The 22096-nt window shown below is 52.1% G+C and overlaps 2 protein-coding genes across 10 annotated transcripts in view; both read right to left on the minus strand.

Annotated features, from left to right (window-relative positions):
- Positions 1 to 360: 360 nt before the first annotated feature.
- On the minus strand, positions 361 to 6817 carry CRYBB3 (crystallin beta B3). Its single transcript, XM_036908974.2, has 6 exons — positions 6699 to 6817; positions 5356 to 5447; positions 3916 to 4034; positions 2860 to 2992; positions 1882 to 2024; positions 361 to 669 (listed from the first exon to the last, which is right to left on the minus strand). Exons 2-6 carry the CDS (start codon positions 5428 to 5430, stop codon positions 504 to 506), a joined length of 636 nt encoding a protein of 211 aa, XP_036764869.1. The 5' UTR covers positions 5431 to 5447; positions 6699 to 6817; the 3' UTR covers positions 361 to 503.
- A 2159-nt stretch (positions 6818 to 8976) lies between these two features.
- The window catches only part of KIAA1671 (KIAA1671 ortholog), a 184060-nt gene continuing 170940 nt past the window's right edge, over positions 8977 to 22096 (minus strand). For 8 of the 9 annotated variants that reach the window (XM_036908977.2, XM_036908979.2, XM_036908975.2 and 5 more), the window contains 5 exons: positions 20968 to 21142; positions 19116 to 19240; positions 16872 to 17002; positions 15373 to 15455; positions 8977 to 14144 (listed from right to left, as the gene is read on the minus strand). In XM_036908977.2, coding sequence (XP_036764872.2) covers positions 15377 to 15455; positions 16872 to 17002; positions 19116 to 19240; positions 20968 to 21142 — 510 coding nt within the window. In that variant the 3' untranslated portion in view covers positions 8977 to 14144; positions 15373 to 15376. The remainder of the gene's footprint in view (positions 14145 to 15372; positions 15456 to 16871; positions 17003 to 19115; positions 19241 to 20967; positions 21143 to 22096) is intronic. The other variant, XM_036908976.2, reaches the window with a different exon arrangement.

A 22096-nucleotide genomic window follows, 5' to 3' on the forward strand; every position in this document is an offset into this window, starting at 1 on the left:
AACCAGAGCCTGACAGAGAGATGGAGGGGGAAATGACAGATGGGAGGAAGGAAGGATGATGGATGGACAGAAAGATGGGTGGGAGGAAGGAAGGCTGGACGGGTGGCTGGGCGGATAGATGGATAGATGGATGGATGAACTGATGGATGCCTGGGTGTATGGATGGGTGGGTGGATGGACTGATAGACAGGAGACACAGGCAGACAGACTTAAGGTCAGGGCAGAATGCCCGTGTGGTCCCACCTAAAAGGCCTAGAGCCCAGAGTAGGAGCACAGCCCTCCCGGAGGCTCCTTCAGCCTTCCCTGCCCACAGCCTCCCCCCAGGCCTGGCCCCTTAATGAGCGACAGCAGAGAAACATGGCAGGTGGGGGACTGGCCCCAGGCTTTATTGAGCAGAGTCTGGGGAAGGGGGCACAGGCAGGCTCCCACCCGGGGCCTGGACCCCCTCCTCCTGCCCTCGCTGTCTCCCAGGGCAGCCTGGGCCACCGGTGCCTGGGGGCCCTTCAGCTGCTGAGGAAGCAGCCCCGCTTGTGCCACTTCTGGTCGCGGATCCGGCGCACGGACTGCAGCTTCGGCTGGTTGGCGTCCCATTCATTCCAGTGGCGATACTCGCCCCGCTCAAATACGTACTGGCGCCCACGGTAGCCAGGGAACTCGTAGCCAACCCACCTGCCGGATGCCAAGGCTGGGGTGAGGACGGTCAGCCTCCAGTCTCCACCTCCTGCCAGAGCCTTTTAAAGCCAGCATCTGGCCATGCTCTCCACCTGCCTAAATTCCTCCATGGCTCCCTAGTGCCCTCAGGATGAATTCAAACTCTGCTCTCTGCTCACAAGATCCTTCACTAAATGTCTCTTGCTTCATCTCTCAACAGTCCTTCTTCAAATCCGTACTCAAGCGTCTTATTCTACTTTCCTTGAATCTACATGTCTCTGAGCCTTTACACATGCTGTTCCTTCTGCTTGAAACACTCTTCCTTGCCTCATCCGTATGCCTCTCCCTTTCACTCACATATTTTATCTCAATCCAGATGTGTCTTCCTCCAGAAAGCTGTTCACTGATTCTCTCAGGCTGAGTCAAGTGCCTTGCCAGGATCCACAGAGCTTCTGTGTGTCCCCATCACAATCCTGATCAGAATGAGCTGTAACACCCATTTCCTTGTCTGTCTCCCTATCAGACTATGACATTCTTGAGAACAGAGACTGTGTAATTCTTGTATGCTCCCCCCACCCCCTGCTCTGCACATAGTAGATGCTCAGTAAAAAATTGTTGAATAAATTATTATCAGGGAGAAGTGGCATCTTTCAAGGTCTAACCCCAGATCTCAAGCCCACAATAAGATGTAGTCACCAACAAAGGGAAGGTGACCCTAACATTGCTTTAACAGAGATATTAAGCCTAGAAGGAGGGAGGTGATGAGTCTGCTCTCCTGTGCGCCATTCATGTCACACCTAAAGAACCATTATGTCAGTTCTTCCCCTGTAAGAAGGACAAGGATAGTCAAGAGGAAAAAAAAAAAATCTGAGAATCAGTTAAATGGCCCAGGGATGCTCAGAAAAGGAATGAAGACCTAGATGGGGACAGGTGGAGGGAACAGATTTCACTTGATTAACAAAAAAATGATAAAACTTTCTGTAAGTCAAGGCTTCCTAGAAATCCAGTGGTACGGGAGGGCAAGCAGACATTTGCATTACGTGGGCTCTTTGGGAGGCTCTGAGCAAGGGTGGTGCAGAAGCAGCTAACTTGAATGGAGGCCTCCAGACCTGGAGGGACAGGAAACGTCAGCTGTGCGGGAATCACAGTGAACAGAGATTCTGTTTGGAGTGGGAGGTGTGAGTGATAGGGGGGTCAGGCAGGGGCAAGAGTGGGGGTCAGGTCTCTTACGTCCCGTTGATGGCCTGGATGCTTGCCACACGGTCCTGGAAGCCATGAGCCCAGAGGCTGGGCACGTCATCGTCCACTATCTCCATCTTGCGGCCACTGAAAGCTGGGTTCTCAAACAGATGCAGCTTATGATCGGGACCATCCTGGTGGCAAGATCACAGAGTGAACCAACTGCTTTCACACCCAGGACAGGGGTCAAGGAGGATCAAGATGCAGGAAGGAATCAAGTCACCACAAAATAACCCCCACCCCAAGCCTGCTGCAGGAGGACAGCGGACTTGGGAAGCTCCTCTAGCCAGAGCTGGTCTCCTGAGGAATCTTAGAGCCAGGGAGCTGAGAGGTGTCATTGAACTCCATCACTTAGCAGCTAGGGAAACTGATGCACAAGGAGAGAAGGAAGTCAAATGTATTAAGGCAGGAGATCCTCTTTCCTGCAGCAGATCTTGATGTGGTCTTCCCAGCTTCCTGCCCCACTGCCAGCTAAGGAACATCAGTCACTGTGACCATGAGAAGGGCTGAAGCAGCCACTGAGTGTGAGTGAGTGAAGGGTGTGGGAGAGAAAGGTGACACTGTAAAGTGTCACTGTGCACCTAGTAAAATACCAATGAAGAATCAGAGCTGTGTTGCAGTTACTTTCTGATTCTGCGTTTCCCTGACCACAATACAGATCTAAGACTGGACCACGGGGCTCATAATTTTAATAGGGTTACAGAGGGACATGCCAACGCTGCGCCGGCTAATTCAAGCCGTGAGTCCTGGCATTCCAATCCCATCCCCAGCTCAGCGACCATGCGGGAGCCAGCTTCTTCTTGTCTCACACAATTACTTAGGTCTGAAATGATGAGGGCTTTCTCCAGGCCGCATCCACAGCAGCCAAGCCCCTCAGCTCAGCTCATCAAATGAGCTTGCCTGACCAGCTGCCTGCCGACATGTCCTGCTTCTAGGGTGCTCACTGAAGTGGGCAGGAGTCATACTCACAATGTGCAGAGGCCGGAGGGACAAGAGGCTGTCACTGTGGTGGCTGTTGGACCAGGCATCCCAGCGAGGGTAATCCCCTTTCTCCAGGACAAACTGCTCCCCACGGAAGGCCCTGCAATCGAATGCCAGCCACCTGTAGGAAGAAGGAGGCCCAGGGTCATGTTCACTGCCACCGAGGGAGAACCGAAGTCGAGCGAGGGAAGGGCTCCTAGCTGTTGAGCTTTGACCTTGCACCCCCACTGCCAACCTGGCTACTGATCGCAGGTCCTGTTATTGAAGGTCCTCCTAGAACATACTGAGAGCTCAGACGCTGAGCCAGAAAACCATCCTGGGAAGTAGTGTTGAGAATCTATTTTATTACAGCTTCTGTGTAGGGTGCTCAGAAAAACCCTTAGCACAAAGGGGACAACTCCCTCTGCTTCACAATGATCTCTTCTGGTTATTTATAAGCAGCATCCCATTCATTTCTGTGAGCCTCTCTCTGAAGTACAGTCCATTATTGTCCCCACTTGACAGATAAGAAAACAGAGACCCAGAGGTGAAGCCCCATGCCCAGGACCACCCAGCTGGTAGGCACTGGAGCCTGGAGTTTGAAGGCAAGAGTTAGAGCCCAGCCGGGCCATCTGCTTGCCGTGTGGACATGCACGCATCACATCACCACTGTGGCCTCAGTTTCCTCACCCGTCAAATGGGGATAAGAATGCCTCATCTCTCTTAGGGCAGTTGTGAAGATTCAGTGATACAATGCATTTAAATTTTAGCTGTTAAAATTATTATTCAGATGATAATTATTAAATCCCACTCATCAGGTGCTGAGCTGGGTGCTGGCTTGTCTTCCTCTGTCCCCTTTCCACTGTGCCCTGCCATTTACCACAGAAATCAAGACCTAGAAGGATTCTAAGAGAATCACAGTTCAACGCCCTCATTTTCCAGATGGGAAAACTGAGGCCAGAGATGGCAAGGGAGTTGCCCAAGGCCCCACAGAGCTTGAGCCCAGAAGTCCCGACTCCAGGAGGGCTCAGGACTGTGGGGAGGGCCTGGGGCCCAGATACTCACGGCCCGGACTCCACCTGGATGGAGCCCACCTTCTCCAGCAGGCTCTCCGTCAGGTTGGGGCAGTCGGCAGAGAGCTCGCACCGCTTGCCCTGGAAGTTCTCCATTTCGTACACGATCACCTGGAAGGGCAGCGTCCTGAGGTCCCACCGGGTTGGACCCCCAGCCCCAGGTCCCGTGGGGCACAGTCCTGCTGTGTGGGACTGCCTGGCAGCAGCCTGGAGCCAGCACCGCCGCAGGCTTGCACTTGCCCCCTGGTGGCCACGGAGGGAGGTCCTCCAAGAACCTCAGTTAAACCTGGGATTGCAACTCTGCGTCTGACAGGACCCAGTCCCCAATCGAACAGAATGAACTAAACCAAGGAAAGACTGTAGGGAAATGAAGCCACATATGGCTAATAGGGAATTCTAAACTTTTCAACAGAAGTCAGAAATCTAAATTTTCCTTTATGTGAAATTTCTCCGTTTACAAAACCTAGTGCAGGACAAACCAAACACTGCTTTGCAACCTCGTTGTATGTTTGCTTGCCCCACGCCCAAAGAGGAAGGGGCTGCAAATGCAGAGGAATATTTTGCCTCTTTCACCCACCTGGAGGCACAAACTGTCTTTGTAGAAAGTCCCTGGGAGCACATCTGCTCCATTTTGTAAAAGGCTCAGAAAGGGTAAGTCACTTGTCCCAGGTTGCGCAGCAAGTTAAGTAGAGGCACTGGGATTCAATAAATCGGCCAGCTTTTTTCTCCCCTGCAGCGGTATGAATGGGCAAGGCCCACAGATACCAACAGGAGCCAGGAAGGGCAGGCAGTGGCATCCACCTTCCCGGTGAGCAGCTGCACCTGGGAATTTGGTAATGCCCTTAGAGGTCACTAGACCAACCCTGGGTTCTCCGCAGGAGGAAGCAATCAGGCCCCAATCGGGAAGGATTCATTGCTTCTCCTCCACTCTCTTTAAAGCCACCAGCAAATCCTCAAACATGCTTCTGCCCCCAATTATCTCCCTAATCATCCCAGCCTTGGACCCCATCTCAAATTAAAGCCCCAGGGCTCATTTGACGACACACGCACTGAGCTTGCACACCAGCTCCGGGAGTTGAGGGGAGCGGGCCTAATTCCCATTTTCAGGATGGGGTTGTTGAAGGTCAAGGTAGGATGGTTATTGGACTGAGGTCAGACAGGAGAGCCAGTACCATGTCTCCTGACACCCTGGGGCCTTGGAGCCCCGTTGAGACAGGCAGGGAGTGTGTCAGCAGCTCCCCTTTGCAGAGCAGGACACAGGAGAGGGAAGATGCAGCAAAGTCATGAAGGGAGTTTTCGGCAGAGGGTTAGGTGTCCCCCGGGGCCCCAGCTGGCTTGGAAGGGCTGTTGCTCCTTTCTGTGGGGCCTGCCCAGACGAGGACTTGACCCTGAGGCCCAGGAGCAGCCCTGGGCCCAGAGCCCCTGGCAGTACCTTATAGCTGCCCCCAAGGCCTCCATGGCTCTTGCCGGCTGCAGCCCGATCTGGAGCCCCGTGCTGCTCTGCCATCTCAGCAACACGTTTGGCTTCAAACAAAGGAAAAGGGCGTCACCACGTCCATCCGGGTAAAATCAGGTGTTGAGGACATTAGAGCTGAGGATGAGCTACAGACCTTACTGTCTATGGGATGTGGTCATTACTCACCTACATTGGGTCATTCAGTCATTCAACAAACCCTCTGAGCACCCACCATAGGCCACAAGGACTGTGAAACTCAGTGGGATCAGAATCTCCATTTTGGCTCCAAAGCCTGTGTCCTCCCCCTACAGCCACCCAGAGCTGGGTGCAGACACCCCACCTCCAGACCCTGGTCAGAGAGTGGGCTTCGTTGGGTTTCCTCTCAGAGATCTCTCCCACCTCCACACTCCAGGCCCAGTCCTCTGTTCACCCCTTACTCTGTTCACCAAAGATTCTGGGAGCAGCTACTCAGTGCCCAGCACCGTGCTGGGTGATGAGATGAACAGGATCCCCCAGACTGGTGGGAGATGGACAGACAGATGTCTGGGGAAAGCATGTAGGACCAGGTCCTCAGACACCTGCTCCAGACCAGTACCCATATGTTCAGTTATTCATTCCATGTGCATTTATGGAACACTTACTGTGTACCAGCCACTTAAAGAGACAGACACAGACAGTTCCTCTTCATCCCTATGGGGACCGTGACACCACAGGCCCCGCCAGAGCCACGCGGAAGGATCCTCATGACAGCCACACACACAGGCACATGGGATTGTTCTCCAGTCAGCACATGCATGCGCACACACACACTCACAAGCTCCCTTGCTCACTGTACAGAGTCCATCCCACCCACTGCACTAGGACAGCCTCTCTCTCACACACACACACACCTACAGTGGTTGTAAGGCACCCACATTTACCTACACCCCACCCGCAGCCGCTACCCACTGCAGCTCCAGCATCCCCTCCCTGTCCCACCCGTGCCAAGCCTCAGCAGGATACAGGGCCTGGTCCAGCTTGTGGAGGACTCTCGGGAGCCTTGGCAGCCCCCCCAAATTTGCCCACTCCCCTTCCTCAGCTGTGCTCAGTCTATGGAGGCCTCCTGCACTAAGCACATGCAAGGGGCTGGACCCTGGCCACCTCCCTGGGACACCAGCTGGGCTTGGTGGCTTTATGAGGTCCTCCCTCTCAGCTCCAACCCTCGAATGAATCCCCGGGCTGTTCAGGCCCCAGACATGCATGGCCCACGGAGACCACCAAACGCCTGGGCCTGCTAGGGCAGCTCTTGCCTCCCCGTCCCTGACCATCCCCGAAAGAACCTGTTGCTGGAGCCTCGGGAAGAACAGAGCAGGCGGGCGCAGTCTGCGGGACAGTCAGCCTTTGCAAGGAGTGTCCTATTTATGGGCGCTTTGTGACAGCCCAGCACATCCCGGCCTGCTAAGGCAGCACCCTGTCCGCCCGATTCTGTTCAGGCCACTTCACTCCAATAGCAGGTCCAGGGAGGCCCCAGTGCCTGTGTCCTCAGCCACGGCCCCCGATGACTTCCCGAGGGCTGCTTTGTGGGCAGCTGACAGCACCAGGTGGGGATGGAAGGGGCACCAAGGTGTAAATCTCTCCAGCCCCCAGCTTCTTGGGGCCCCATCTTCCTGTCAGGATGCATGACATTCTTGGAATGGGTGGGACCCCAGGGTCTTTCCATTTTTTCCATGTGCCACACGGCCTCCACTTTAAGTCAGATCACCCTAAACATACCCTCCACATTGGGCGTGAATCCATCCAACCACTCGCTTGGAGGCTGTGACCAGCAAAGGTGTACTTTCTTCATAGAGAAGGCGTGCTTCAGTTTACTGCACTTCACACTGCATTTTTTCACACATTGCAGGTTTGTGGCCACCCCGTGTGGAGCAAGTCTGTCAGTGTCATTTTCCCAAAGGCATGTGCTCGCTTTGTGTCTGTGTGTCCCATTGTGGTTAATTCTCGCAATACTTCAAACTTTTGCATTACTCTGTTTGTTATGGTGATCCACGACCGGCGATGACAGCTCGCTCGAAGCTCAGGGATGGCTGCCATTTTTTAGCAATAAGGTATTCGTTAAGGCATATACATTGGTTTTTTAGACATAGTATTATTGTATACTTAATAGACTACAGTATAGTGTAGACATAGTTTGGGAAACCAAAGCATTCATTTGGCTCGCTTTATTACAGTGCTCTGGAATCGAACCTGAACTATCTCTGAGATAGATCTGCCTGTACGAATAACAGCTATCATTTATTGAAGATCTACTGTGTGCAAAGCACTGTGCCAGCTTCATGAGCATTACATTTAATCCTCATCCACCTCTTTTTAGGGGAGGAGTTGTGGTCCCAGTTTTATAGATGGTTGGGGAAATGGTTCAGAGAGGCAAAGACACCAACTCAGAGCCACACAGCAGAGAGGAAGAGGTGGGGCAGGCAGGCCTGCCTCAGGGCTCTGCTCCTTGCCTGAACATAACTAAAGGTGATCATGATAGTCAACTTATTTACAACTAAGGTAGACCCATGCATATTTTAAGTATCTAACAAAGTACAGTTTTGTCTATAATAGGTGTTTAATGACTACTGAATGAGTAAAATCATCAGGGGACAAAGGAGTGAATTATTCAGCAACAAGATTTTCTTCTGTTGTTGTTTTTGGCTAAAATCCTCAAGTCAGCATAAAACCCAGTTACCCCGCGTCCCTGAGGATGGTGGTAGGACACTGCAGGGAACAGCAGGACTGTGGAAACTGGTGCAGCTGTGTGGCCTTGGGTGAGTCACTGAAGGGCAGTGTCCCGGTCTCATCCGTAAATGGAGAACCATCGAGAGGTCATGAAACAAAGAGCTCCCCACAGTCTGTTAGTTTCCTACTTCTATTCACTGAAGAGCCTGTCCATTCATGACAGCTCAGACCAAAGGACTACTTCCGCTGGCGATCATGGAAAAAGAGTTGGTTTCAACCCAGGTTCCCTTAACCTGGGATACAGTTGCCATCTGCTTGGGATCTAAGAGGGGAGACAGAGGTGGTGTGACTTCTTCCAATCAGATCCTTTAGGATCCTGAGGACCTACCACATTTCCTTCACCTAGAGCTCGCAGTTCCTGCACCATTGCCATTTGGAGCCAGTTAATTCCTCGTGGTGGAGGCTGTCCTGCACTTTGTAGACTGTGCAGTAGCATCCCTGGCCTCCACCCACTAGATGCCAGGCACATCTCCCTTCCCTCCTTGTGATAACCCCCAACGCCCCCATCATCACTACACGTCATCTGGGGGAGAAGGGGCACCATCCACCCAGTTGAGAACCACTGATTTAAACTCATGCCCCGAATGTCACTATCACCACCCTCATTTGGGGGAACTGATGCTCAGAGATATCCCTTGGCCAGGAAGTGGCCGAATGAGGATTCAACCCCACGTTGGATGGGAAGCCTGCTTTGTCTGCACGAGACCCCTCTCCCAGAATCCCAGCTCCCCCTCCTGCTGCCCGGCCCCCACCTCAGCACAGACAAGTGACCGACTCAGCTGGTGACGGGCGTGCATGCATGGCAGAGCCCATTCATTCACACACTGACACACCAACTTCTCTAGTGCAACTTGCATCGAAGCTTTATTTGCTGTTTTCATAGTCTGAATGCAACATCTTTGTACATGCAAAGGTCATCTTGTTTTATGGCAGTCGACCAGATTCCCAACTGCTCGTCTGTGCGTATGAAACCTCTTTACAGTTACAAAATATAAAAGCACTTGTAGACATCCAATACTCTGTGAGGTCCAAGAAGCCCCGTTTGTTTTAGTGTTAAAAATATAGGTTTTTCTAGATGAATGCTCAGTCACGTGATTAGAGAGTCTTTCTGGGATTGGATAAAGTGCCTGTCGTCCACCGTCCGTTCAGAACTCCTAGAACTTGTGAATTCATAAGGCAATTTCAGAACACTGGCAGGCAGAAAGAAGGCTTAACATTTCTACACACAGGACTTGAGTTCCTTTTTTACACTGACTCAAGTATCTGAGGAAGGGACCCAGAAGAAAGGTTAGGAAAATATATAGCATATATATATATATATATTTCCACTCACCTATCTTACAAAGCATTTTGAGGATCATGATCATTTGGGAAGTGCATGAATCCTAGGTATGGTTTAGGAAACAACACAGTAGAAAATATCTTCCATAATAGCATATATTACTTCTGTGAGCCTCTATTTACAGGATCTATAAGGCGGTATGTAATGAGATCATTAAAAAGTTCAAATTGTCCTTTAGATAAGGGCAGACAATGGTTAGCAGGCATGACACTACCACAGATTGTCATAAAAGGGCCAGTCAGATTGGTGGAAGATGTACGGCACCAGACGTGACGGTGACTATTTACGGAGTTTCTGGGAGGGCAACAGGGGAGAGGCAGAGAGGGGTTGATTTTACAAGTTAACTTGCCAGAAACCTCAGGCTGACTTTCCAGAACCCGCCTGGCTTTCTGCCCCTCTCCCTGCAGAAGCCAATCCAGACAAAAGGAAGGAAGCTCTAGGTGGACGGTTGGGGGACAATGGAGACTGACCGGCTGGGATCCGGCACACCAGTGCCTACGGGCTTTTTACGAGGCTCTGTTTCCAGAACCTCCACTTGTCCAGAATGCCAGCAGGGTGACTCCTAGCAGCTTCTCTGCAGAACTCCGATCCACCACTCCCTAGGTGGACAGACCCCGAGGTGGGTCCCTCCCAGATGTGCATGGGTCCTGCCTGCTTCAAGCGGTTCCCTCCACCCCAGTACAACCCTCCTACTCCATAAAATCCTGATGCCTTGGGATGTTCCAACACATGGTAGAGGAGGAAAGGCACAATAAGAGGCTAGATAAGTTTCTCTACCACTGCAGTGGTTTGCCACGGCTTAAATCTGCAGGGAGGTATTTCCCATTGGATAGAGCTGTTCCGCCTCCCCATCTCCCCTCAGGCTAACGCTGACATGCCAGATGACCCAAAGGCAGCAATCACCTAGCTTCCGGCATGAAGGAGCAGGGCTGTGTGGGAGGGGCCAGGGGGTCAAGGGGAGGAGCAGAAACTGGTGAGGGAGGGGTGGGCTTCAGAACCCTCCCATTGGGTGGGACACGGTCTTCCACACAGGCCCGAGTCACTCTTAAAAAAGAAGTTCTGGAGGTGTTCTGACCCCACACCTGTGGAATTTTGCTTTGTAATCATGCCCAGTGCCTGTGGCCACCTGTCCTGATGGAACGTGTGGAAGCCTAAATGGCCAAGGCAGCTGCCAGCACCAGGACGGGCAGTTAAGGGCCCCTCCTGGGAAGTCACACCGACCGAGGGCTTCTCCAGATCCCGGCACAGCCTCTAAGGTTTAGGACCTCACGCCTACACCTATTTTTATTTTCACTCCTTAGTAATACCTGTAGTTGGCTTCACTTCCCAGGACACATAAAAGAAAACACGTTCATCCAAAAGCATATGACTTGGCTTGTTCCCCTAGAAAAATCACCATCTGATTGTCCTTCCCTGGAATTCTGGACAAGCGGGGCTGTCAGGTCAGTGACACTCAAAACCCCCAGCATCTGGGACCCCGCAAGGCTTCTCTTTCACCAGAATTTCTCCGGTGGTGCTGAGGAATTCTCTACAACACTGATCGTTGAGGCCTTGCCATGGCATTTCACAGGCCAAAGGCCTCTGACTTATCAGGCAAGGGACCAGGAAGAAGGGGATCTGCAGGAGCAGGAAAAGGTACAGATTTATCAAAAGACTAGCCATCAAAATACTGATGTGCAAAGGGTGTGTGTGTGCACAGAGAGAGAGAGAGAGAGAGAGAGAGGGATAGAGGGAGGGACAGAGAGAGAGAGAGAGATGGAGAGGGAGGGAGGGAGAGAGGGGAAGCGAGATCGTACCACACAGGAACTTGCATTCTGTGTGAGACTCATTTAAGGAAGGTCAAAGGTCCCCAGAAGAAGGCCTGGGCGAGGGCAGGTGACTTGATCACATACAAATGTCAAGGAGTATTAAGTTAGTTTGAAAGGAAAAATATTTCCAAAGGAGGCTCTGAACTGGAGAAACTAGCCGACAACCCTTTGCTGAGCCCCAAAGAGCTTCACCCAGTTCAGAAAAAGGAGAAATAAATGACCCACTTGCCCCACGGTCTGCAAAGGCTCTGCCACAGCCGTTCCCACCTTCCCTGCGCTCATCATAGCTGCACCCGAGGGGCAGGGAGGCCCCCTCTAGGGGTCGCTCCCTACCCGCTGTGATTGTCTGCTTTGTGGTGGAGACACAAGGCTGCTCTGGTTAGTTTCAAGGGACTAGGCTTTGTGTGTCATGAATCACCGAGGACTTAAATGATTCTTATTTCCAATCAAGGTGCAGGAGGTCAGGCTAAAGATCTCCAGGTCAGTATCATTTTCAAGCATTTTTCTTTTTTACCAGGCATACTTGGGCTAAGCATGACTAACTAAGGATTGAGAGTTTTACGTGGTGAGTGTCAATATACTCACTGGGCAGGGCAGGCCAAGTCCTCCTGCCTGCACTGGCACCGGGGGGCCCTTGCCACCTGAAGGAAAGTCAGGGTCAAAACGTGGGGAATTTCTCTTAAAGGGACCTACTGACTGGAAAGTCACTACATCAAAATGTTATAAAACAAGATTTGGATCTTTAAAAAAAAAGAAGAAAAATCAACTGAAGCAGAGCTGCTGGAGGAGTTAAATCTCCATCCAAATGGCCACAGAGAACTGACTTAGCACTAACTCAGGGGAGGAAGAGAATACAAGCTCTTACCAGGCAGGGCCAAACCTCCAGATACAAATGCATGAGGCTTCCAGATGCAAATGACAGGCTAACTGACAGGGTCCAGCAACTGCCCATCAGTAGGCAAAGTCCAGTCAACAGGACTGGGGCAAGAGATTCAGGGCTTCCATCCCTGTCCAGGGTGCTGAAACACTACGACCCTCCAGGGCCCAGGCAATTGTCCTTACCTGGAGAAACAGCATGGCTCTCCCCACTCCGTCATCACCTACAGACCAGGGAAGAGGTGGTATAAGGCAACAAGGAAGGAAGCAGAGATGAGCAGACAAACAGAGACTCTTAGAGAGGTGTCCAGGGAGAAGGGAGGTATGTTTTGATACCACTTGCACATAACGGATTTATCAAGAAAGATTTTCATGTCTCAGGAAGTCATGCACGTGCCCCCCCTGACCCCTTCCATCTCTAACCACTGCCATGCACGGATCCATTAGGAAATTCAGACCACGGCACTTCAGCCATCACAGGCTGCCCTGGAAATTGCTCAAGCTTCTTTCTCACCAGTGGGTGCCTCCCAAGCAAAGTTGGCACAAAATTTATGGCAACTCCAGGCATGGCGGGCGGCCAGCCAAGCACATCGGGGAGGTTTGCCAGAGCCTTGGGTTCAGAGGTGGGAGAAGCTGGTGTTGAGGATTTCCAAAGAGGAGGACAAAGCGGGGAGTGTTTAGAGCCCCCAGAGATCCTGGGGGTTCCTGAGGCTGAGCTTAGAGCTATAGCAAGAACAGGAGAAGCAGAAGAGCCTCCCACATGGCCACCCACATCCAGCACTCCCGTCCCGAGGCCCTGGCCAGGGATCTCCCTTCTGGAGAAGGGCTGTCGGCGGGACCCTCCTTCCCACAGGTGGACCTACATAAAGCACTTGGTCAGATGGAGTTGGGGGATTTGGTAGAAGGAAGAAGGAAGAAGACACAAAAGAACCCTCATCATGCATTTGTTCTGAGGCCACTTCGCAATGGTTCTTCCATGCCAGCAGTTCAGGTGGTGTTCAGAAAAGACTCCAGAGGAAAAGACTCTCAGGGCAGGTCTGATGCTTGAGTGGGAAAGGCACTGCCATTTCGGCTGCAGTTTATGAACCCTTGAGGCCAAGGGACAAAGGTCACTCCAGAGAAATCAGAGCTCAGATGAAAAGAAGCCAGGAAAATATATACAAAGGTGACAATTAGCATTTTTTAAAAGTGTGGATGGGATAACCTGAGATGATTGGATACTTCAGGCAAACTATTCACACATCATTCCTCCTATTCTTTAACATAAAAACATATTTACATATCAAAATTCAAAGAAAATTGGCTGAATTATTGCTTTATCGCCTTCTAAAGCAAACAAAAATGACACGCAATGGAACAGGTCAGCTCTGCACACAGTTCTGCTGGAAGGACAAATACACTGGAAAGAATGTGGGGGTGGGCACGTTTAACAATCACAACTGTTGATTTTCAAGAGGGAGACAGACCCCACCAGAAAAGCAATCAAAAACCCCACCCCAGTGGTGCTGACTTGGAGCACAACTACAGCAGGACATAGACGGTTTCTCTTCCTTGGAAATGTCCTCCCGAAAAAGACCTGCCCTGGGGTGGGGGGAAGAGGTGCATTTATGATACAGGTGTTTTCCAGAACCCAGGAAGATGGTCCAGCCTCACACCAATGTTTCTGGAATGGCTGCAGGTGTCTAACATGGGTAGAAATGCAAATTTGTTCATAAAAAAACCAAACCACCAGCATGGACCATTGAGGGCAGCCTGGCTTCCTGCCCAGCCTGAAGTGCTGTCCGGGAGACACATGAATGTTGGAGGATGTGACGCTCCTACCCGGACCTGGGGAGGGTGGGAGGCACTGGACAGCACCCTCCAGCAACCGAAGGGCCCAGGCAGGTAACCGTGTGCAGGAAGGCACGCAGCAGCACGGCCTCATCTTCGGGTTCTGACAGTTAAGGCTTCTGTTCATTAGATGTGGCACTGTCCCCTGTCTGGAGAGGAAGCGACAGCCATGGTGTCAGCAGGGGGGACATGTGACCCCCATTTCTCTCTACCATCGAGCTTTCAAACCTTTTCTAATATTCCCCAAGACAGCTACCCCCATAAGTCACAGGCCAGGAAAGACGACTTCTTTTTTAAGGGGTGGATGAGGGGATGGCAGGCAGCCAGACACAGTGGGATGAACATGAAATTTAGGGTTACATCAGAGTTCTAGTCTCAGTTCCCTCAAATGGATTGCTGGAGGCTTAACTGACATGTCTCACGCAGAGCGGTCCACCTGAAGTCAACACACACTCCAGTTCCCTATCCAGAACCCTTGAGCATAGATTTATCTAGGACTTCAATTTTTTTTGGAGTTTATTACATATATACATACATATACACACATGCATATATGCATATATATACATGTAAACATTATGTAACACACGTCATGACATGTGCAATGTGTCACCCCCATAACCACGGCCCAGTACACCTGCAGAGTAACGGACAGATTTCCGCACGGCCAGGGTTCACCACCAAGCAATGAAAACGCTTTGCTGTCAGAGCTTTCTGGGTGTCGGGTGTGTGGGTAAGGGGTTGGGGGGAGTCCTGTGAGGCTCACGCCAGCTGACTCTTCCAGAGCGGGGGCCATGCGTGAGGGCCTAGGATTCAGAGGCAGCACCCGCTGCTTTCTCAGGGAGGCCTGGGAACCACGCGGCGACATGACCACCGCAACCCCACGTCCCAGACGGGGACTCTGCCGCTCCAGATGTGAGGTCTCTGGGGACCTACGCCAGGGAATGCTCAATTATTTGATATTTTAACCTTTTTTCTAACTAGCTGTTAATCATGCAGGTTGTATGTGAATGTAAAAACTGGGAACGTTTCAGATTCAGCTGGTTGTTGATGTTCCGCTCTGTCATTTTATAAAAGGGGATTAGATGGAGTGAGAAGGGCGGGCTGAGAGCAGGAGGCCAGAGCCGAGGCCACCTGCCTCCTCGCCCTCGCCCTTTCCCCCACCCCAGGCTGTCCTGCTGTGTTCTTTCCTTCAGGGGAAATGGGCCCTCGCGGACCCCTTTACGAGAACCCTGGACACCCCCACCCCCTCTTCCCTTCCTCTTTCCCAGGGCACAGCATCCCAAGTGCCTAAACCGCTCCTTCCCAGCCTGGGCCCCCTCTTCCTTCCTAGGACTGCTGGTTCTGGCCAGGCCTTCCCATCGGAGCCCCTCATACCTGGTCAAGCTTGGTTCTCATACAGGCTTTGCCTCTTCTTGGATTTCAGCTCCTTTAGCCACTGGGGAGAGGGCTCTTCTGATCTGAAACCACGGAGCCAGCGTGAGTCAACTGGAAGCCTGACAGGGGGCTCCTTGCAGGCAGGGCTGTGAGGTACCAACGCCCTACTCGCTGTGCCAAGGGGGATGCTGACCTGGGCACTTGCAGATGGCAGAGATACCCATGTTAACATGAGTGATAAATTAACCAAAGTGCCCCAAAATGAAGAACATTAAATAAATCATGTGTACCTGTTCTATGAAAGAACCTGCAGTTATAAATCATGCTTATATGAAATTATTTACATCCATTGATTTGTCATCCAGACATGTATCCATCCTTCCATTTCTCTACCCATGTAAATACCTCTAGTGGTTCATTTGATCTTAATGTTGTGTTTTAATTTAGAGCTTGGCTAGGCCACCGTACCCAGATATTTGGTCAAACATTATTCTAGATGTTTCCGTGAAGGCAGTTTTTTTAGATGAGGTTAATATTTAATCAGCAGGCTTTGAGTAAAGCAGATTACCCTACAAATTGAGGTTGGGCCCCACCCAAGCAGTCAAAGACCTTAATAGAGAAAGACTGACCACCCCAGGAGCGGGGATTCTGCCAACAGACTGCCTTTGGGACTTGACCTACAACATCAACTTTTCCCAGGGTCTCCAGCCTGCCCTGCAGATTTTGGACCGGCTGCCTCCACAATGTGTGAGCCAATTCCTGAAGGTGAATTTCTCTCCATCCCCGTGTGTGCGCCTGTACATCCTACTGGTTGTTTCTTAGGGGAACCCTAATACGATGCCTGCAAGATTAGATGGATGTCTTATGCTGACTGAGTAATAAGGATGAGTATATGGAGGACGTAAGGTTCATTCTAACTCTGTTTTTTAATTGAAGAGTACAACGAGAAAATTACTCAAATCAGAAGTGCATGGCTCAAGGAATTTTTTCAAAGTGAATACATCTGAATGACTGCTGCCTAGACGGTAACACTTCGAGGGCTTTGTTTTTTACTTTCTTCTTTATGTATGTACTTTTCTGTTTTCTGAGAACTTCTTGTAATGAGAACACACTATTTTAATAAAAAATACAGACATCATTCTTTGAAACTTCTTCCAAGAAAAAAATGCTTATGAAGATTGCTTGATGCCCTTGGGAAAACGGTCACATGAAACATGTGACAGGAAAAGAAATGACATACATGTTGTACTCTCAACTCCATTAGAAAAAAGTAAAATGGAAGGCGAGATGCCAAAACATCACCATGATGGTCTTTGCGGGATTGGATCACAGGTGATTGTATTTTCTGCTGTATAATCTTGTATTTTCTACAATTCTATGGTGAGCATGCACTGCTTTTATAATCAAACACACGTATGCACAAGACCTGAGTGCACCTTCCCAGAAGTGCACCTGGAGTCTGGGAGGGGATGCACCCCCCTAGCCCCAAGCCCCCTCACCTCTCATCCTCCACGCCGGGGGGCAGCACGCGACTGCCCAGCTGGAAGGGGGACTTGGGGGTCTTGGGCTGGGGGGCCCAGCCAGGGGTCTCACCGGGACTATCCGCCTCTGGCCTTTTGTGCAGCTGAGCCTGGGGAGAGAAGAGAGCTGAGCGTGTAACCACCTGTGGCCTGGAGAGGGGACCCACCCAAGGGCACTGTCATTGCATGGGGACAGCGGGGTCCCCAGCCTCTGAATGGATCTGGGCGGGGGAGATGCCACCCAACCTGGGACACTAAGAGAACTGGGGTTCAGGCTTGTATTCCATGCAGCCATCCTTGGCCACTGGGATCAAAGAACGGCCACCAGAACTCCCACCCTTCGCGTCCTCTCTGGCTGAGCAGCCACCACCTGCAGTGTTCTCGGCACCGGACACTCCACCTCCTCTACCTTCCTGATAGCCCTGAGAGGGAGGGGGCGCCCCACCTGCAGGGGAGGAGGGGCTCTCTGTTAAGCTCCCTGCTTCGGTTTGCACAGGAACAAAGTGAGGCTTCTGACTCTTGGATTGCTGCCCAAGAAAGGCAGAGCGGAGCTGCACCTGCATTTGGAGGGCCCGCTGGGAGCGCAATGACTTAGCACGGTGTGCACAGGATTCCCTTGGGGGCCGGGGCCATGAAGGTGGCGGCAGCATGTGTATCTGAGGTAGTGCTTGGGTGGCCCTTGGCTACAGCCACCACTGTCACCCACCAGAGAGCTCTGTGCGCCGAGCAGCCACACGCTTGGGCCTCCCTGGCATGAGCCGTACGATGTACATCAGTTTGTTTCTGAGTAGAGACTGGCTTTCCCCATTTTACGGAGGATGAGTCAGTCAATGGGCAAGGAGTTTGCCCCAAGTCAGTTGTCAAGACTGGGATTTGCCCCAGGCCTGCCCAACTCCTACACCTGGGCTTCTTCCAGAATGAGCCCAGTGGCCTCCTCCAGGGTAAGGATTGCCAAGCACTGCCCATGGCCAAGAGCAATCAGAAGAGACGCAGCTGCCAGCAGGCTCGAGGAGCGTAACTTAACGCTTGGATCCCAAGGGCCTCAGCCTCACGGGCACAGCTGACCTAGGCTGTGTCCAGGGACACATGGACGTGCCCGGGGAGTTGCCCAGAGCGACCACAGGGACCCGGACCTCTGCCCCCTGCTGTAGGCAGGGCCTTCTGTAGCCTCCAACGTTAGGCTGCCTGGTAAGATATCATTTGTTTGGATACTTAAAAAAAAATCAGAGGGCCTCTGGCCCAGCACAGTGGGTGTGAGAGGCGCCCATTTTGAAGGTCTGTAAAGTCAGCTGCAGGGGCAAGCACACAGCTGCTGTTCACTGACTTTTTATTCTTGCAAGAACTGGCATGGAACGCACATCTGTCACCCATGAAAGGGCAGTGCTCTCAAGGCCCTGCCCCTGGTGGTGCTCGTGGCCTGCAGGGGACATTGAACTGACCAGTTCCACAAACAACACAGCTTCCTCTGCCTTTGTTTCCTCAATAGAAAGGGAGGAGGGAGCTACCTCTGGCAGGGTCCCTGGGGGCAGGGAGCCGGTGGGCAAGTGCCCGGCGCCTGGCCCGCTGCATCCCAGGACTCTGAGAGATGCCGGGTGGACCTGGGAGCAGGGCGCGGGAGGGAGAGGGAGCCCAGCCCTGCGCTGAGGATTCCACGATCCAGTCGGGATGCTGGTGTCATTCGGGACAGTGGAATGTGGCTGTGGCGCAGGCTTCCCGTGCCCTTTGGCCTCAGAATGACTATTTACATGCCTCCCATCCCCAGCAGGCTGGAGTCCTCACGGACAGCAGGCTGGGTCTGTCCACTCGTTTCCCTGGCACCCAGCACTGGGCTTAATGCCTAAGATGGATTATAAGCCCACTTTACAGATGAGAACATTGAGGCTTAGCTACGAGACCAAACTGAACAGCAGGCTTGGGGGCTGAAGAAAGATGGAAAGTGGAGCTGAAGAAACACAGGGTCACTGGTGAAGTACAAAGGAGTTAGTACTGCTCAAACTGTACCTAGGCCAGGCCTGGTTTTGATAATGAATGCGGGTGAGGTATTCCTGTCGGGGGAGCTGGGTGAGGGGTACACGGGAATTATCTGCACTGGGTTTTCAACTCCTTGTGGGTCTTAAACTCTTACAAGAAATGAGGATGGACAGAGGGAGGCACGGGGAGAAACACGGGGCCTGTTCTCACTGCTGCCGAGGTCAATGCGGCTCTGGATGTAAAGTCCGGTACCTTCAGCACTGCCGGGTCCATGCCTGGAAACACAGGCATCCTCTGAGGATGGCCAGTGGGCGTCCTCCCGGCCCCGGATGGCTTCTCCTCCTCATCAGACTCTTCCCTCCCGGGAGCTCTCTCTTCTGTTGCAGAGAAAAGGTGTGAAGTCACTGGCAGCTGCCACCGGTTGGAGCCCACATGCCAGATCCTGTGTGCACAGCCCCTCATACGATCCTCACAACAGCCCTGCACAGAAAATGCTACCAGCCCACTTTACAGATGAGGACAAACTTGGTGCCTTATCGACAGGAAGGTGAGACAGGTTTTCTCCTGAGAGAGGCCACAGACAGGCCCACCTCCTGGGCTCCTGGCTCATTCCAGGCGGGGAAATAGAAGGAAGTCTTTGGCAGAGGCAGAAAGAAGGCAGAAACGCTTTCCACCAACAACCGGGGTTACGCTTTCAGGAAAGAGCTTCCCGTGTCTTATGGGAGGTCTGGAAGCCACTTTCCATCACCTGAAACCCCCTTTCCAACCCCATCGCCACACTCCAGCCTTGTAGGTGAGAATCCTGGGGTGTGGACTGCCCACCCGCACTCTTCCAGGGAAAAGGGTGAGGAATTTCAACCTCCTGGAGACCCCGACACAGGCACGGGCACAGAGCGGGGGGAGGGGACGGTGGACGAGGGATGGCCTGGCCCTCTGGAGCCCCTAGGCCAACAGCGGTCTTCTGGGGTAGGTTCAGAAAGGACACCCCCAGGCCTTCCCCAGCCCCCAGCCAGTTCTTCAGGGCTGCTGGGAACTGGAGGCTGCTGCCATGGTCCAGCTGGGGGGATTTGTGGACCTTTGTCCCCACTTTATTTGTTCCAGGTAGCTCAGTGGAATTTGGCTCAGAACACCAAAAGAGTGCCCAGAGAAGTCTTATTCAAGGCATTTAAGCATTTCCTTAAACAACAGACATGATATGGAAGAGGGAGACAGAAACCTCCAAGCACTTATTTAAAGTGCCCGGTCGGAAGCTACGCCCCACCCCAGCTCTGAGCCCAGCCTGACATCCTCCCGTTTGCCATGGGCAAATCCCAAATGAACCAAAACCCCCACAACAGCTTCTGGGGGCCTGATGGAGTGTATGTGCAGAGTGGGTGGTTACCTGCTACGGTTTTCATTATAAGTAAAGATTTTGCTTCTTTTTAACTATTTCATGGCTCTCCAGCTACAGACAAAGTCGAACTCCTTAGCAAGGAATCACGACTCTCCAGGGGTTGGCCACTGCCTACTGCTCCAACACTGTTCCTGCTATTCCCAGCTAGAGCAACACGGAGCCGCCTAGCAAGGCCTCAGCCACACACACACACAGAAGTCCTTTCCATGCCTCTGCCCCTTTAATCCTGTTGATGTTGCTGTCTGGAACACCCTCCCCTGGCTAATTCCTATCCGTTCCTGAAGATTCGGCTCATGCTTTGATACAGAATGCAGCCAAAGAAGTCCTTAGAGGAAAATATGTAGCCTTAAAAAAATTTACTAGAAACTAAAGAAGACTGATGAACTGATCTTTCAACTTCAGAATCTAGAAAAAGACAGGGAACAAACCTAAAGAGAGTATAAGGGTGAATTTAATAAGCATAAAAGCAGGCACAGTAAAATCCTATTAAGTTGTCTCTCTGTCCCGTACAACCTGCAAAGCTCTTATTAATGTATCCTCAAAAACTTTTTTAGTCTTTTTTCTAATAAACCCTGTAGAATAAGAAATCGGTTTCCTATGTAATTGCATTCTAATATCCTATAGCCTTCAACGTCAGCAAGTTCTCCTGAGAGTTTAACCTAAATCCTTCTGCCGTTCGGTGTGGATCTGTGGAGAGAGGGCGCAGCCTACCTGTTGAGTCCTTGAACATCCAGGTGCTATTGGCCTCCTCCTCCAAAGGAGACCTGCTCTCTGACTCGCTGACTCGGCTGCGCCGGAGGGAGTGGGAGATGGGAGCCCGGCGGCGGCTTCTCTTGCTGAGCTGCACCCGGGTCTTGAGGGCACTTGAGTCGAGGACTGAGGTTTGCTTTGGGAGCAGTGGGGAGGAAGATGGGAAAAAGCAAGGGGACTGTTCATCGAGGGCACCACCCAAGGGAGGAGTGCGCAGCTCCGCTGATACACAGGGTGCTGTTTAGGTGGCACATGAGCCAGTGTTTCTGTGTTTTTATAGTAACCCGAATACCCCAGCCTAAATTTCCCCAAGAAACATAGGCTGATTACAAGAACCAAACATGTGAGCTAGAGCAACTGAGCGTGTCACCTACCCAAATCCTTACAATACATGGTCACGTCCATGTTAACGTAGTGAGGCACCCCAGTGGAGAATGAACTTGTGCGTTTCTCCATCTCTGCCTTCACCCAGAGGTGCCAGACCCCGAGCACACCCAGGAGGGGGGATGACCCCCTTTGAGGCCCTAGAGGGAAGCCCCTTCTCACAAGGCTGTGGTGCCCCTTCTCTGGGGGAAGCTGGGTGACCACTTCTGAGTGTGGGCATGAGGCTTGACTACCAGGAGAGCAGTTGCCTTTTAGATTTTGCATCATTTCCGTGTCATGCCCTCAGGAGGGTGGATGGTTAGAGCTAGATCCAGGGAAGGAGAATGAGACCCCATGTTTCAAAGACTAGAAAGGAAAGTGTGCCTGACCCCTGCAGCTGGGGTTCCTGTGCCAGGGGTGGGGTGGCGGGGACAGGTGCTGGTCTGGAAGGGGCTGGAGCAGGAGGCCGCTGGACCCAGGTGGCTGGCATCCCGGAGCACAGCTCTGCTCAGGACCTGGGAGAGCTGAGTCCTAGGGGCTGCCCCTGGGGACACACATGAGGACCGTCCATGCCTGAGAGGGCTCCCCTTCCAGGAACAGCCATTACCCATGTACAGGGAGACTCGGATCCCTCAGTACCAGGGACACATCCCACTAAGCAAAAGCTTGGTGAGAAAACTCAGAAGTGGTCTGAGAAAACTCTGCACCTGGAATTGCAAACTTCAGG

This window comes from Manis pentadactyla, chromosome 14 (genome assembly GCF_030020395.1).
Source record: "Manis pentadactyla isolate mManPen7 chromosome 14, mManPen7.hap1, whole genome shotgun sequence".
Taxonomy (NCBI): Eukaryota; Metazoa; Chordata; class Mammalia; order Pholidota; family Manidae; genus Manis; species Manis pentadactyla.